Source organism: Schistocerca cancellata, chromosome 2 (assembly GCF_023864275.1).
Source record: "Schistocerca cancellata isolate TAMUIC-IGC-003103 chromosome 2, iqSchCanc2.1, whole genome shotgun sequence".
Classification (NCBI taxonomy): domain Eukaryota; kingdom Metazoa; phylum Arthropoda; class Insecta; order Orthoptera; family Acrididae; genus Schistocerca; species Schistocerca cancellata.
In genome coordinates, this window is record NC_064627.1 from 594188245 (window position 1) to 594207064 (window position 18820).

The 18820-nt window shown below is 35.7% G+C and overlaps 1 protein-coding gene across 1 annotated transcript in view; it reads left to right on the forward strand.

The window, feature by feature from the left end:
- The window catches only part of LOC126162232 (obscurin), a 720647-nt gene that overhangs the window by 310552 nt on the left and 391275 nt on the right, over positions 1–18820 (forward strand). Inside the window, exons 16-20 of the mRNA XM_049918601.1 lie at positions 6219–6354; positions 10387–10562; positions 17726–17831; positions 17974–18258; positions 18379–18663. Coding sequence (XP_049774558.1) covers positions 6219–6354; positions 10387–10562; positions 17726–17831; positions 17974–18258; positions 18379–18663 — 988 coding nt within the window. The remainder of the gene's footprint in view (positions 1–6218; positions 6355–10386; positions 10563–17725; positions 17832–17973; positions 18259–18378; positions 18664–18820) is intronic.

Here is an 18820-nt window from a genome sequence, read left to right on the forward strand (position 1 = left end):
TTTCAATACTCATGTTATCAAGAGCTAAGAGATGACAGCACTGCCAAATGCCAGTGACATTGAAACTGACATTTTGAAACAAATCAAAATTTACCTTTGTAGGGAGCACAGTGGGTATTAAATAAAAATCTACACCTAAATTAATTCAAAGGAACGTACCCCTATTTCATCAGGCCCTTGTGGCACAGTGACTTTTCAGTTTATGCATCCACAACAAAACAAATTGAGTAGCTGGATATTTTTAGCATTCAGAGGTTTGTTGCATTTCTGAATGGCTCAAAATATGCAACGAGTCCTTGTACAGAGTCACTATTTAACCATGAAGTTTTCAGTGAACCTCTTCTTTGCAAATATTTCCACAACTTGGTCATACTACTGAATCATAGATTGCATCACCATAAATAGGCTGTTCCATCTACTTTCCATTTCTTGGTTCAAGCTTGGCACAAACAAATTCAAGTCGCCTATCTTCTTCATGAAGTGGACCACATCATTAGCAGCAAAAATCATGGAAAAAAATCATTGCAGGCTCATTTTTTGTGTAACTACTACCAAAAATGGGTTCAGAGACAGTATTCAAAACATGTGTAATGTGTGACGGCAAAATGGCAACAGTGCCTTGTATATATTAGTACCTGAGTCAGTAACATATAAAATCTAATTAATATGCTGAGGATTTATTTCTAAATTGCAGAATGTTTTAACAGTATGAGTCTTAATAATGAACCCAAAGTTTTGTTATGAATTTCTCCAATAGTGTTCAATTTTTGTCAACAATCTGTGTAGTTATAGAGAGATAACACATTTTGTGAGACAGGTAGGTCAACATATCTGCTATGTGTGTGTGATGTGTGTTTTATTCATCTCATAACGTACATAGTTTCAGAACATATGTATGATGTACTGGAGACATGTCAGGGTTACAATTTGCTTATTCAAAATTTTGTCACACTTACAATAATATTTCATGGAGTGTTTACTTACTTGCAATTTGTCACACTTACAGTATTTACATCTACTATAACTATCATAAATTTTTATTCAATTTTAGGGATCCAGCTCAAAGTATCACTTTGTCCTTCATGAAATCTTCCACAGAGTAGTAGCATTGTTCAATTAGAAAATCGTGTAACTTGCTTTTTAAAATATTTATCTTCATATTCATTATGTCACATTCTTTCATTGTGTTGTCTATTTTCATGGCTATATAATGAGGAGTCTGAGCAAACATTTTTAACCAATGAGAGGTTAGCACGCTGTAGATGAAAAGTCATTCATTCATATAGCCTGGATGATGCTGGAGATTGTTCTGTCTTTTGATATTGCTTGACACTATTGTAATATGAGACAAAATGTTCGCAGTGTCAAGCTCCACAAATTATAAACTGACTTCTTACATGAAGTGTGAAACAAAGAGGTCAATGGAAGAAAGTGCTGACACACTAGAGCATAGTTTTAAGCTATTGTGTTTTGTACATTTGGTTAAATCCATAAATCTTAAATTGTAATAGACTTATTTGTAATACTTTATTTATCTACAAATTGTTCCACCATATGTTTAGCTAAGTAATTGTATATCCATTAGAAATTTTTGGACAGTCCCATAACTTTTTATATTTGTAACATTGTTAATACTTTTATGGTTTATTGTTGTCTTCATCAAAAAGTACTTGCCAAACTTAGAAAGTGAAACTGTTACTGTAATAACCTTAAAACATTCACAATTCAAATGTAAAAAAATTGTAGCCAGGTATCAGAAAATAATGTTACATTTCTTCAGAGATACATATGGAGAATAGGTAATGTATCCGTGTTGCAATTTTTATTTTGGCCACCAACGTTTTCTGAAAATATGACCAACTTCCTACTTTTTATCTTCATATAGCAGACATACTTCAGTAAACAACTACTTACCTCATCACTGCCTTCAGTAGCAACACTCTTGTCCTTCATGAACATAAAACCAACATTTGTAGTGCGGTCAGGAATGCTCAGATTTTATATCCAAATCTTGCGCAAATAAAAGCAGGACCGGAGGAATGTTTTGGTGTGGGTAGACTTTGTTGCAAGTCAGATTTCTGGGCTTTCTTTTGCTTTGCAACTGAATTCTTCAGGTTTCTTTCTCAAAGCTGCAGCTCTTTGCAGTTCTCAGATGCAGCTGTTTTTCTTTAAGGGCCTCTGTTATTTCTCATTCAGTATGGTACTAATCAGATTTGTGAGTATAATGTGCAGCTCATCACAAATCTTGCAAGTATATGACTTTGGTGACTAAAATCAAATATTAAATGAATGACAAAGAAACTGCCTGTATTGTCTTCACAGTCAGACTGGATGTTCCTTTCTTCACAGTACTTAACAAGCTAATCATGATATAATGCTGTGGTATTCAAATCACTGTTAAAATACACTTTATACGGGTTTTGCATTAGGCTATAATTTGTCTGGTATGGAGATATGTTTCAGATATAGTTGTGGAAATCCTGGATTCTGTCTTCAGGAAAACAATTTACAAGATTTTCATGTTTTCCACTTGTTTTAATATGGACCACCAAAAAAGATTTTCTGTACACATTCTGCATTGTCCATCTATGTTTCAATGTTAAAGTTATAGGGCTTTTGCTTGTGATAAAATTGTGGAGATGTTTGACCACTCCTTTCTACAGGATATGATTTTATAAAACCAATAAATATAAATTTTGTTTGTCAAAGTCAGCCAGATTCCAGTAGCAGTTAGAAATATCATTATTGGCATTTGGCAGTTTTTATGCACACTTCAGAAGACAGCTACACAGTTGCCTAAAGGTGTGTCCAGGAACTGCTTCTCATTTATAGGTTCTATAAAGCCTGCCTTCATTTGTTTTTTGCTTCTTTCTTACTTTCTTAGTAGTACTTCTTTTTTGATGTGTTGTAGCATATTCGATGTAGGATGTGGTGACCTGCTGCTTCCTTCTTCTCTGTTATTGGATGTAATTTTTGATTCTTTCTATAAATAAAAATGCACAAATTATTGTAGAGAACTGAATCTGGATAAGAATACCTTTAATGTTAGGACTGAAATAATGCTAACCCTCAAATATGTGTGTAACAGGTTTTCTGTTACTAAAAAGTGAAATGAAAAAGTTACAACTTTGTAAGAATTCACTGATATATTTTGCATTAAATGTATGCATTCAAATCATTAATAAATTCCCGAAAGTTTTAATAAATGCTATGCCAAACCATTTGAAGTTAGACTGATGGAAAATATACTGCTAAGCCAAACTTACAGTATTTTCAACAGCTGATGTATTTCCACACATGTTATTAGTATTCACATCACTGTCATCCTAAATGAATCACAGCCATAATTAATATCATTGTTAAGCAACCGTCTTTTTATTTGATTGCAAGATTTCAACATAACTGCTATGTGTAATATGTTGGATGACACTTTTTTTTTAGGGCGCAAAACTGCTACGGTCATTAGCGCCATTTGTTGGATGACACTGTTTTCATCCTAAGATGAGAACTAAAATATGATAAGACAAAACAATACATATAGTTATCAGCTCTTTCCAGCTGTAGAAACATTATCAACATGTAGCTGAAATCACAAGAGATAATGTGGCCAGACTTATTTTACAAAATTGACGGTTAGCACTTTCTTCCACTGACCCCTTAAAACCTTCCATCTGATACTGGTTTATATGCATGTAGATCTTTGGCCGCCATTTCTGCATACCTTTTACTATTAGTATTAACTATGGAAGCTGGTAACGCTTTAGGACTTATATTTTGGTGTATTCTGCTAACATGTGCTATCACATGCATTGTTGTGAAACTGAATGAAGAGGAGAGCAAAGCACATGCCGCAATACACATAATCAACATGTTTTATGTCCTGAATATTCACTAATGAAGATCTTTCCCAGTACTTCTATGATCACAGTCTTCCACACTAAGTACATATTCTTTGGAATCTCGTTTCATTTTTACACATCCTTTGGTCTCATGTTCTTGCGATATGAGTCTGCAAGGAGTAACTGATCAGCAATTGAGTAATTACTCAGGCTGTTCATTTGAACACTGAATGCCCAAACAAGTATGACAAAGTCAGACATAGTTGCTTTTCATCTGTTGGAATTTCCCGTCACATGTGCCAACCAACTGAAGTGAGCACAAATGCTCTGAAGGAAAATGTGGCAAAGGCAACCTTACTGCAATTAATAATTGCTATGGTCAAGTCACAAAGAGATAAGGTTGTAACCTCTGTATGTCTGAATGTGATGACTAACTCAGATCTGTAGTAATAACTGAGGATAATGCTAATATTTCCCTTGGTGGTATCCTAGTGGATGTGCATTGCCACTGTCTTTGTGTAACCTGGGGAAATTATGTAAGATGTACAATTGTATCATATAAATGACTCTCATGGATGCTTGTGGAATATAGTGTTCTGTTTTGAGAGAGAGAGAGAGAGAGAGAGAGAGAGAGAGAGAGAGAGAGAGAGAGCAGAATTCACTGTTAACACAAAACATCCTACTTGCAAATAACATGAAAGGGTCTAATGAATTATGTCCTCTGTTAAAACTCCTCAGAGATAATTACAGAATGACTAATAAAGTTATAAAAATGGCTTCTGCATATTCTAGAGAAATCAAAGTTAATTCAATTTAATTCTGATGTTTATTCAGTCGTAATATCACCTCAAGGAACAGAACAAACAAAAAGTGCAAAAGGCATAAAAAGCAGGCATTGTATCAGTGCTGCTGTCTGTTACATAGCAGCAGCCACTTTTAATCCATAACATACTCCAAAATTTTTGTAAAGCTCTGTGAAGCAGACATTTCTGTTCAATGCTCTGAAATGAAATCTGACACATCAAAAGATGTGAATTAGGCAAAACAACAAACTTTTTTCTTTTCTTATTACACAAGGGTGCAGCATGTGAAGATGTTACAGCCTGTTGAGAACATCATACTCAGTTTGATGTTCCAGCACTGCATGGTATCTCCAGTAATATCACACATATTTATCTCAGTTAATGACTTGACTGTTACTGCAAATCCTAAGTTACTGGTTAACACAGGAAAACTTTCAACCAAAGGTGTGAAAAATCAGAATCATACTACAAACTTTGAGACTGATATCTGCCACAACTAGTAAATATGATTACTTTTTTTTTTTTTTTTTTTTTTTTTTTTTTTTTTTTTTTTTTTTTTTTTTTAAATCTGAGTGGCATACAAGTTGTGTATGCAACTCATATTTATTCACTTAATGTTACTTTTATTCAAAATATGACTACAGAGCACAACTGCACAGATATTTATGAGAAATATTACCTTCAAGCTATACAGTACAACTTGGGACACAATACAGAAATGAAGTGCTGTTAGTCATTTTTTTTTCTACAGCAGAATTGAACATTGTGTACTGCTGTGATTAAATGACCATTGCATTTTGTAACTTCATGTACAGTTTAATAGCAACAAGTAAATTTTGCTTGATACAAGGCACTGTGAAGACTGATAATTGCACACTGTGCAGAACTACTTTGAGCAGCCTAAACCCGAACAACAACTACTGCAATGACAGCCATGCAAAATGAGTTGTTATAAACAGACGAAAAGTAGTGATGGATGTTCATTTGAAAAATGAATAATGGCCTTCACATGGTTATGGATATGAATCAGAAGATCATAAACCAAGCAAATGCTACTACAGTGTAAATCAGTATCATAACGGGTCCTTGCACTTCCCTTTTGTGAATTCTAGACTTGCATTTTCATTTATTGGTTGTAGTGTCCACTGATGCAAACATTATTTTTATAGATTGATTTTATCTCGTTGTTATACAGTGTATCTGCCATATGCTGTATAAATTATAATATCCAAGAAATAACATTTCCCATTTTTCTGGAAGAACAGTCTCTGTTTGATTACAATCATCACTCTTCATAATTACATCTATTTTTGCTAATAATTACTGTCATTGCTTTCATTCCATTTCTGACTCTCATTTGATACACCTTTCTTGGCATAGCATATTAAACACCTTAGCCCACCTTTTATTTGTCTCCTCATATGTATCTCTCTCTAACAATTCAGATTCAACATCATGACAGCTGTGTTCATGTCTGATACTTTCATTTTTATTTGTAACGTTCGTATATGCTATCATTTTCATGTATTTGAAATGTATGAAGAAAATTATATTTGCAAGCTTTCATTGTTTTTAGGTTCTGTAAACCAGCTCCTGAAGGAACCAGAAGCCCCTAAAATTGTAACTGAAACTAAAGCAACAGAAGTGAGTGTTGGTGGCTCAGCTATGTTGGAACTCAAAATAAATGGCTTCCCTAAACCAGATGTAAAATGGTGAGCATGCAGCTGAGAACAAAACAGATGTACTTTTAGGCTAAAGCCATAGTTGAAAGTATACCCCATGTACCCATTTAAAAAAATTTGTCCTAATCTTATATCAGTTTATTCCCTTTCTCTTTTCTTTTATTCGCTTGACATTATTCTAAAACCACCCAGTATTTGCACTGTCATGAAAGATACCTTAAAGCTTTGAGTCATTAAAAGATTGAAAGCAGAAATGAAAACTTTATTTCAGAGGAACTGCATCTATACAATAGCAAAAATTTATGACTACCAGTGTAAGATAGCCAAGTTAATTGTTTCCTTCTATACACCAAGTTGTAGTTCATTGTACAGATGTAACTGTTGTATAAATAATTGTCTAAAATATCTATGTTAATTTTTTTCTTATTATTTCATTGTTATTTTGGTTTAAAATAACCTAGTAAATGGTTTTAAATCAAATAATGGAAAATCCAGGATGGAATGTAACAATATTATGAGAAGGAAAGTTGCTACTCAGCATATAGCAGAGATTATGAGTCACAGATAGGCACAACAAAAAGACTCTCACAATTATAGCTTTCAGCTGTTAAGGCCTTTGTCAACAATAGCAGACATACACACATACCCACACTCACGCATGCAAACGCAACTCACTTACACAACTGCAGTCTCAGGCAACTGAAACCACACTCCAAGCAGCAGCACCAGTGGAATGATTGGAGTGGCAACTGGTGGTCAGTAAGAAGGAGGCTCAGTCTAACATGCAGCACTTCACTGTCTGGAATCCCCACCATACTATCCCCCCTCCAGCCTCCTCCTTACCCCAACCCAGTTGCCACTCCCATCACGCACTGGTGCTGCTGCTTGCAGTGTGGTTTCAGTTGCCTGAGATTGCAGTTGTGTGTGTGACTTGCATATGCTAGTGTGTGTGTGTGTGTGTGTGTGTGTGTGTGTGTGTGTGTGTGTGTGTGTGACAATTGTGAGAGTGTTTTTGTTGTGTGTAGCTGTGTCTCAGCATCTCTGTTATATGGTGAGTAGCAACTTTCCTTCTCTTAATACTAGTAAATGGCTTCTTATATACCATATGTTTTTAGCTGATTTATTTAATTTCAGTGTTGTAACTGTTGATTTTCTAAGTATAAGCTACATATCACAGTTGTGATGTGTTTCGTATCCAAGTGTAACAATACACAGCACGATTTTTAGGTTCAATAAAAATCAAACCAAAAGTGCACTGGCGGAAAGAAAATCACAACATAAAAAATAAAATCAGAATGTTGAAAGCAAGCTTGCAAAGAAGCATGCGTAATGTTGTACAAGTGCTGGATATCAGTTTGTGGAATGGAATTCTGTGCCTGTTGCTGTTGGTCGGTCAATACAATATTCCCAAGAGTTAGCAGCTTTCACTCAGTTAATACTAGGCAGAAATCAAATCTGCCTGTGGAATGCTCTTCCTTGACTCTTGTGCAGAAAGGAGTGCAGTATTCTGCTGCATCCATTTTCAATAAGCTACCACAAGAACTCAAAAATCTTAGCAGTAGCCCAAACACTTTTAAGTCTAAACTGAAGAGTTTCCTCATGGCTCACTCCTTCTATTCTGTTGAGGAGCTCCTGGAAGAGCTAAAAAATTAAGCAAATTCCAGTGTGACATTGTTGATTTTCTTTATTTAAACTTACGACTTGTCACCTGAATATGTTTTTTACATTTCATTTTATCTGTTTCTGCTATCGTGTTATAATTTCATGTATTGACTCGTTCCATGACCATGGAGACTTCTTCTTAATTTGGTCCCACAGAACAATAAATAAATAAATAAAATAAATAAACATGAGCAGTTAATACTGCTTGTGGATGTCATTGGATTTGTCTTTCGATGATATCTCTTATGTGTTCAGTTGAAGACAGATCTGATGATTGAGCAGACCAAGGCAAAATGTTGACACCCTGAACAGAATATTGGATTCCAACAGCGGAATGTGGGCAAGCATTATCCTGTTGCAAAACACCCCCTGGAATACTGTTCAGAAATGTTGGCACATGTGATTGATGTACCAGTTTGCAGTCTGGGTGCATGGGATAACCAAGAGAGTGTTCCTACTGTCATACAAAATTGCAGCCCAGACCATAACTCCAGGCATAGGTCCATTGTATGTAGCATGCAGACAAGTCGGTTGCAGGCTCACAACTGTACTCCTTCTAACCAACACACAGCCATTGGTTGCACTGAACCAGAACCAGTCTTCATCAGAAAACACAACAGACTTCCAACCTGCTTTCCAATGAGCTCTCATTTAACACCAGATGGTTGTGGTTTGGGGTCAGTGGAATGCACGCTACAGGGTATCTGGCTCAAAGTTGTCCTTGAAGTAACTAATTTTTAACAAGTTGTTGTGTCACTGTGCTGGTAACTACTGCTCACATTACTGCTGCAGATGCAGTATGATGTACAAGAGCCATATGCTAAACATTGTCCCTTTGAGTAGTACCACATGGTCATCTATAACCCAGTCTTCGTGTGACCATACATTCCCATGACCACCACTATTAGCAGTTGTGTATAGTGGCTACATTCCTGCCAAGTCTTTCTGTAACATCGCAGAAGGATCATCCAGCTTCTCACTGCCGTAATACATGACCTCATTCAAACTCAGTGACATATTGATAATGATGTCTTTGTCACCTTAAAGGCATTCTTGACTAACATCAACTCACCATGTCCGATCTCAACGGTAACTAAAGTTCAAGACCGCTGTCGCACATATTTAGAGCAAACCTGCTTCGCATCCTCATAGTGACACTACTAGAGCCTCTCTTATGTGACTGGCACGCAATTTCGATAGCTATAATCTTTCAGCTGTAGCAACACGCCTATCAACTTTCGTTTATGACACAAAACTCCTTCTTGGTGTTGGAATTTTCTTTTCTGTCAGTGTATTTCATGAATATGAAACTTAATCACAGCTTCTGAATTCATTTGATGTCAGCTTCACTAGGCGGGGCTTATAGATATACAATATATTAGTGGCGCACAAAAATTTGTGCTGGACTGGGACTTGAATGCAGATTTCCCATTTATCATGACATATTTCTGTTAGTATTTTGTGGCTCTATGCGGTGCTTCATAATGAAAGCCATGAAAATACCAGTAACCCCAACTTGAGACACTTATGTTATCTTCTCAGTTAAATACAGTGAATTATACTTAGCATAAATTATTTTGTTACAAAGAAGTCCACATTTTAAAACACAGAATACTGTATTAAAATAAATACCAGATAAAACATACTTGTAGAGTACTGCCACATCTTTTGCAGTATGATAAGATAGTGTGCTGTTTGCAGCACAGTCAGTTTTTGTGAATATCAGCCTGTTCATAAGGGCGGGGAAGGGGCTTGTTCAAGTAATGTTCCTATTTTTGAATGCCAAATCAATACCACTTTTGTACAACAAAATCGTGTATTTTCAGAATTTGAAGGTGCTTCTTCCATTCAGTATACATTATTACACCTTACTGAGGGCTACTAACTGTTGAAGAAATGGTGAGAACTTAGTTACATGAAGGCTAGACCTGGGCATTTCCAGAAGAATGTTGTTTTTCTCTCTCACACACTCACACACTTCAGAGCTCATTTCCTAGATGACAATTGTTGTGAAGTCATTTCACCTCCTAGTAATAATTTTCATCTGATGTCAAATTTTACATCAATTTTATTAAATGCCTAGCCACTACTTTTGATTCTACAAGCTTAACTATAATAATAATAGATCTATTTTGTCCATGTATAATTCAGTCGGAGGTCTATCTAGTGCAGTTTTCTGATTAAATCCAAAATTAAAGAATTATCCAATACCAACCATTAATTTCCTGTGCTGTTCTAGTATATGTTTATCAGCGACTTGTACAACACACATTTTCGATGTCATTAGTTTTATTTAACATTCTTAATATACTAAATGAATTTATGAAACAATATTTTTCGTTTCTGTGGCAAATGTCATACTGTAAGAAACATGTATCTTGATCACTCTGTCATATCCAGGTACAAGGACAACAAGGAAGTAACAGCAGGGGGCAGGGTTCGTTTTCTTTATGAAGATGATGAAAGTATCTCCCTTATTATCAAAGGTGTTACACCAGATGATGCTGGAAAATATAAGATAGTAGCAAAGAATGACCTGGGAGAAGATTCTGCTGAAGTAGATCTGATGGTCAAAGGTTAGTTTATACTACACATATTTTCAAATCATATGGTTTTCATATAATTAGTGATAATAATAATAAAGATTGTATTGTCTTTAGGCCATTACAGCAATTGACAACGTCAAATGGAGATACCGTTTATAATACATTGTGATAAGGTATTGACTACTGAAATATTTTAGCTTATATTACAATAAATGTGCAGTGGGTCATCTGTTGGATTACTGCATTTTACAGTTGAAGAATTCATTGATATCATAGAACGTTTGGGCAATAAACCATTCATGCAGTCTTTCTTTGAATGTATGTTCAGGAAGATCCTGTATAGCATGTGGCAGCTTATTAAATAGTTTGTGCCCTGTGACTTCATAGCTATTTATTGATTTTGATAATCTGTGGTAAGGTGTGTATATGTAAGGGTTTGCAGTGAGCCTTATGTGAAGAATTTGTAATTATCCTAATGGCTTTCTTCTGCAATAATAGGATGTCATGTATATGACTACAGTTACCCCACAAGATAATGCCATAGGATATTATACTTTGTATCTTCTGTTGTCAATTATTATTATTATTATACTCATTATTGTTATCATTATAACAAATATAATAATATGAGAGACAAAAATGATGCACTTATTTGCCAGTTGCTGAAAGAGGAACAACTGGAGTAGAGCTGATTGGAAGACAAACAGAAAAAGACATGTGCAGTTTAGTTCTCAGAAGTATCAGATGCTTCATAAGAATAAAATTCTTCATTTATACTTTTTATATGCACTTTTGTGATAATTTCCATTTTAGAGTATTGCACATGAGATACAGATGTATACTATAAAAATTTGTTGAAGGTCATACATAAGCCTTGGATACATTTCTAACAAATCTACCACTTTATATTACATGTTGATCCAACTTTGGAATGCAATACATCAGTGATTGTACGTGATATGGGTTTTGAAAGTCCTTGGTAGGTTTCTGGAGTTATGTGGCATCAGATGTTTTTTCACAGGCCACACAATTCCCATAAATTAAGGGCCAGTGGGTTGTGGGCTCGGAACTGGCACCTGCTGCTGTCCCAGATGTGTTCTACTGGATAAAGTGAATTTGGCGGCCAAGATATTAATGCGAGTTTACTGCCACACTTTCTGTTAACTACTGTAGCATGATTATGGCCTTGTGACATAGGCAGTTATCCTGTTGGAAGATGCCATCACTGTTGGAATAAAGGAGTGCAATTAGTCCACAGTAATGTTCATATAGTCTACAGATATCCTGGTGCCTTTGATTACTACCTCAGGTCCCATGGAAACCAAGGAGAACATCCACATAACATAGTGTTCCCCCCACTACCACATTCTGAGCAACTGTTTTCTGGATGTTGGCATATCCACACCCAACCATTGAACCTAGTGTAACAAGAATCTGATTCTGCCAACCAGGTGACATGTTTCCATTGATTCACATACTAATCTGAATGATCTCAAGCGTTGTGCAGTTGATGTCACTGGGACATCATGGGAATGCCTGTCAGGGGAGCCAAATTCTCCTCTTTTAAAGAATTTGGAAGAGGAGTTACTTCCATCACAAAATTTTGTGTGGCAAGCACCAAACTAGTATAAATTATTTTTGTAGTAACTCTTACTTCTTTAGTCTGAACTACTTTATTAAGCTACTTCGGCAGTAATATACTCCTTTAGTAACTGTTGGAGAGCTCGATTACTATTTAATTCTTTAGTTGTTTCTAATGTAGTAGTGCCTTTTTACTAAAGAAGTAAGCCATTTCTGCAGACTGCTGGCACGTGCATTACATTCCCTCCCAGAAAATATTGATTGCTGGCAGACATTATTGCATCACTTATTGCATGATTTATGTTCATTGCTATAATTGTAGAAGCTAAAAAGGATTATTAAATTGAATTATTAAAATTGGAAAATATAAATCCTGTCATACTAATTAATGATAAGATCCCTGTATTATGAAAAAGAAATGTGCTATTAATGGATGAATCTGTTGTTAACCCCACCATCTAAAGCTACCAACATCCATTGTTGGTTGGTGACGCTTATTAACACATGCGCCAATTTGAGATACGAGCTTGCAGGAACATGGAGGTAGCTAGGAAACGTTCAAAAAACATACCAGAAAATGAAAAAGCATGGATTGCTGAAGTAATGAAAATGCACATAACTGCTATTGAATCTAAAAAGCGTGATATCAACATGCTAAAAAGGAAAAAGAATGCTTGAAAAAAAAGGAAAAAAAATTACACCTTGAATACAACGCAGAAGCTCTTACGCAAAAATCACAAGAGCAGCTTAAAGTAATTTGGAAGGAGATGAAAACAAAAGCAAAGAAAATAAAAGCTAAATGTAATTGAGAACAATTTCACACTGGCAGTGGAGTAGGTGAGACGAAGATCAACGATATAAGCCAAATGGTTGTTGATACGATCTCACAAGTTTTCGAAGGGATAGCAGGAGTTCACGACAATGACGCAGCTGAAGATAATGTGATACTTTCAAGCAACTTTGACTATGATAACTGTTGTAGGTGGCACTTGATCCCATATTCATGAACCTCGCCCTGCATTCTTTTGTGGGAGATTATCAGAAGATGCGCCTAGCAAAAGAGGGAGACAACCTGTGGTTGTGGTGAAGAGCTGAGAGTTGTTGAAAAAAGCAGACAAGCTTCATTCCTTAAAAAATTCATTTAATATGAGAGGAATATAATGTAAAAATGTTATTAACAGAAAGATGAAGAAAAATCATGGAAGAAGAGCATAACCTTAAATGGAAATTATGAATAAGTTGAAGAACATAATGGAGCAAACTTCACGTTCCAGTTCTTCAGCCAGTGTGCTCGAGAAATGTGGGTTTTTGTGACTGAATTAGAATGTTGTGTAGAACTGCAGCAGCCACAATAACATTCCCACACTTGTTTGGTTTAAATCACATTGTTTTAGTGAGAATTTGGAAATGTTTCTTTAAAACACCAAATGCTCACTCTGTTACACATCTGGTAGCAATGTGGGCTCTATTGTAGCACCATTTGGCTCCTGTGTGGGCTCAGAATACAGGCATGATAACATGTTTTAGAGAGAATATCCACTATCTTCAACAAGCGACCCATCATGTTATCCATTTTTGTACTCTGCAGCAACTCTACTATTTTCCCAAATATGTACATCATGCATGGAATGTGGCCAATGGCTTACCATGTTCAGAATCTTCATATTGGCATCATAGATGATTTGTGTATTGATAGAAAAGAAATTCTTGCATTTTCTGTATAGTTCTGCTTGTGCTCCAGAAGGACAAAGTATGGGTATACGTGCACAATCTATGGCCCCTGTGACATTTGGGAATCTACCATTTCGATGGAATTGCCTTTTGTTCTTTGATATATCTTCTTGGCTCTGTGGCATGGACACATACAGTGGCTTTAAGGCAATTAAACTGTTTATCACACTGTTGAAAGCTCTTCCAGCAGTAGTACGATAGATATTAATGAGATCCCCTGCTACGATTTGATAAGTACCTGTATGAAAGATTTGCATCCACAAAGAAGTTGCAGCCTTGGAGACAAAGCACAGTTCCAGTCAGAATTATGCTGCAGTAATGGCTTCAGCATACCAAGCAGCAACTCAAAATATTCCTTACAAGATCCAAACCGCTCTTTGAAATCACTGTCACTAAACATTACAAAAGCGTCTCTTCTCTCCAGTACAACCCTTATTCTTGGGATGTTCACCTCTTCCTCCATCTCCACATATTCTTTGTAGTCCAGGTAATCCATAGAATTCAGCACTTAAAACACAGAACTCAAAAATCGCACATTACTGTCTTACTTTACTCCTACTACTGCCTACGAGTAAATTTTGGCTTTGTTTCCCACTGATGTTACTAACATAGTAGCATACTCTTCAATGATTCTCTCCACCAGTAATGGAGGAAATAAATTTACTTCGGAACTAAATGAAAAATTTACTCCTGGAGTAATTCACTCCTTTAGTTCAGTGCTAATGACTGGAAGTCACTGATTTTCTTCTCTCTTAGTAACTTACTACTTTAGTTCACTTACTCCTGATTGGTGCTCACCACCTTTTGTTTAGACACCACTGTTCTTATGTTGTGTTCCATGGCTGTGAGTGGTGCACTATTGCTTGTAGACGCATTGGACAGTCTGCATTGATACACCAACAAATTGGGCAACTTCACTCACAGTAAGATCATCATTACACATCAAATGCAATAGTTCCTTTCAGTGCTGCAGGGTCGCATTACACCTGGTCCAGTTCTGCACCACCTACAGTGATCATTTGCGGTGTGACTAATATTTGCATGTTGAACTTATTTTGAATTTAATTTTGTTTGTGTGAAATGCATTAATCAGTTTTTGTGTCTTTGGTCTCTGTCATGTCTCACTTCCATTTGTTGCCAGCAAACATTTTGAGTCATTCACATTCCAGGTGCTTAAATTTGCAAAGTATCTTTACAGTAACAGTGAGGATCAGGAAGTAGAGTTGGTCCACGTTATTCTGTGTGTCTCCTTTTTTCTGGCACAATTCTATAAAAAATCCATATTAAATATGATAGATCTGTATCTCAGGTGTCTTCCATACAAGACAATTGTCATCATCAATTTCTAGTACTGTCACCATCATTATTTCCTATGACCTTGGCCTGTGATTCTGTCTCAGTGTGGATGCTTCTGTGATGACAATCCACGTGTGTTTCTAGTCTAAACTTGTACTGTTATACTTTGGACGCAGGTTTTCATGATTTAATTTCTCCCATTTTGGTGTAGTTTATTAAGGTGTGAACTTGTTGATTTATGGAATCTATTTCTCAATTCTACAAACAAGTTGCATCTTTTCCTTGTGATCAATAAGAAGATTACCAGTAATGCTCATCTCATCCATGGGGAGAAAGCAGCTCAGCAGATATTGATGTATAACATAATTTGTTTTCCAGTTGCTATTAGAGCGGACAGAGTGAGTGTGACAGAAACACAAACTGCGTTTACTGTCATATTTCATATTTAGGAGTTTCTAAAAAAAACTGGCTAGATGATAAATGGAAAAAAGACAACAAATCATGCCATTCAGAGCTTTTGAGTTATATCAGTGAAAATAATCAGTATTTGAAAATATAGGTGAAAAATCTGCACATCATGTGGCAGCAGGAGCAAATACATATAAAATATATGGAAATGCCTAAGCTTTCAGAGCCAGTGACTCCTTCTGGCAGAAGGTTTGAAGGGAAAGGAAGAGGGATGAAGGAATAAGACTAGCGATAAACAAAAATGAGCAACTTAGTATAACATGTTTTCATTATATGTTAATTAAAACTGAATGTAACAGTTTTAGATGTTCGTACCAATTGATTGAACTTTATAGGTTTGGTATATTAGTACTTTATCATCATTTACATATTACATTACCTACTACGTAGAGATTACTACTTTGTTTATGTTTCCAACATTATCTTGTTATTTGTCTAATTTAGAATGGTTGCTTATGATATAATTAGTGTAGTAAGGAAATATACAAAATTGGTCCATTACAGTATTGGAAACTGGATAGTGGCTAGCCCTCAATGAACTAAGAGTTGTGGTAACCATCTGTTCAAGTTGCTTTCCATTCTAACCTGTTAAGTTTCTCTCCTCAACTTCAGTCCTTCTCTGCCCTCTTCCCCCTCCTGCCAAAGTTTGTAACTGCACCTAGTAGCTCTACCCTTTCTCCACAATGTTGCTGCATGCTCCTCCAAGCAGCACTAGACCTTGCACCACCCCTACACTGCTACCGCTCCCCCTCCCTGCCCCAGGACCCACATATTGCTTCCCCTATAAGGTGCAGTTACTGTATGGAGTCTGGCCTCTGTGACCAGAGACATTGGTCTGGTGTGTGTGAGTAGTTGTGTTTGTGTAATCACATGTTTTCTACATTAGAAAGCCTTTTGTCAAAAAGCTCAAATGTGTAGCAGACTTTTTGTTGTGACTATCTGTTGGTCAAATTTAGGTACAGCTTTAAATTATAATTTTTTCTGTTTGTTCCAATTTTGATGAAATAAAGCATCTATGTAGCTCCGAGCTACACTCAAGTTACCTGTGGAAACCCCACAAAATTTTGTCATGAAGTTTCGGAGATTAGCATGTTCAAACAGACAAGTATGGTGGTTTTCCAGTTTTGTTATTAATATAGCAAAAACTACAATCAACTGAAAATATTGAATAATACACCAGGCCAGAATATGACATAAATATGTGTTTTAAACACCATCATGGTTTCCTTCATAAATTTATTTGTTAATAAATCCACTAATGCACCCATCTTTGCACAAAATTAATTCTTAATGTAAAATATACCACCTTACTCTTTCTTCTAATATGCTTTTGGTGTAAACTATGACCTGTACCTTTTATTGTCCAGTTTCTTGATATTTAAATTTTTAAATATAATTTTGTAACATCCCCTCATGTGAATAATCTTCAAGAGAAGTAGAATCATATTTGTATCAGTCACTCATTTCTTAACTATTTCAAATGAAAAAGTTGGCTTTCTGTAAAACTCCTCCAACTTTGGATGAATTTCTCCTGCAGAAAAACTTTTCAAGATAGACATTTGTGGTGGCTCAAAATTCTCGTTTATCTATTTCATCAAAATGCACAATTGGAAGTAGCTATACAAACAAAACTATTTCACGCATCATGTTCACACTTGACTCATGTATTGCACACAAGACACAAACGTAATGAAAGTTTTTCATTGCTCTCATATTAAATTCAGAAATAACTGAAAATTTTAATCACTCAACTGTCTGTTGCAGCAACCCATTTGTTTTCTTTTCACTTTTCCATCAGAGGTACTGACAATGAATGTACTTGGTGCTGTTTGTTGCTTTCTTCTTTTATTATCAAGTGAGCAGTGACTCAGTGGGCTGCGGTGTGATGTGGTGATTTTTATCAGTATTTAATGTTTCAAAAATAATTGATGGTGGCTTATCTTTCAGAAGCTTGCCAAGTTGATACTAGTTTCTATTTATAAACATTAAATAGGCCTAAAACAAATTGTTACTGTGTATTCATAATTATCAAGTACATTCCTAAGTAGGGCCTAGTTATTTTTAATATGAATTAGTTTCTAATCACATGCAAAAATTGTGTGAATTTTTTATTCCAGCACCACCAAAAATTAAGACCAAAATGCAGGATGCATCATGCATGACAGATCAACCATTTAAGATGACTGTTGAAGTGGAAGGAGTTCCAGAACCTGAAATCAAATGGTAAGGGAAAATAAAAGACAATTCTATTTCAGTCCTCAAAAAAAATTGTCAGTAGAAAAATCTTTAGAGAGGAACTATATTTATTTATATTTCTGCCTGCCCTGTTTCAAAAATTAAATACAATGTTACTTCTGGTTAACAGGTACAAAGATGGCCAACAAATTGTACAGACAGATCGTATAAAAATAATCAAGGAAACTTCAGAGACATACACCCTCTCCATTACAAGCACAAAATTAGAGGATTCTGGGTCCTACTCAATTGTGGCAACCAATGAAATGAGCCAGACTTCTGAATTTTGGAAATTTGTTGTCCACTCTGGCCCACAGTTCCTTAAAACAATGAACAAGTCAGTGGAAGCAAGGGAAGATGATACAATAACATTTGAAGTCAAGGTTCAGGGTGATCCTAAACCAGATGTGAAATGGTAATCACTGTGCTCATTTATGCAATTTAACTGCTTATTTCTGTTCTAGATTTTTAGTTTACTTCCATGAACATGTGCAGATTAATGGAATGTTTTGTTATTTATTTTGTTATATTACAGGCTTAAGAATGGGGAAGAGCTCAAAGCAGATGGCAAGCACATTATAATTGAAGTTGATGGCCCAACTCACACTTTAACAATCAAAGGCACTACAAGAAATGATTCAGGAACTTACAGTTGTGAAGTGATAAATGATCATGGCTGGAAAAAAGATGAAGGAGTATTAAATGTCCGTTGTGCTCCTGAGTTCAAGAGAGATCTGTCTGACCTTCAAGCAAATGAAGGTGATACAAATATTGAGTTTAATGTTAAGGTTGATGCATACCCCAAGCCTAAAGTTAAATGGTAAGTTATGTAATAAAAGCAGTAAGATTGTTGTTGTTGTTGTTGTTGTTGTTGTGTGTGTGTGTGTGTTAGCTTTAAGGAGAAGATAGAATATTATGTAAATGTGAGGTATGTTTATACAAGTGACATACAATAAGCAATGCATCATATGTTTTTC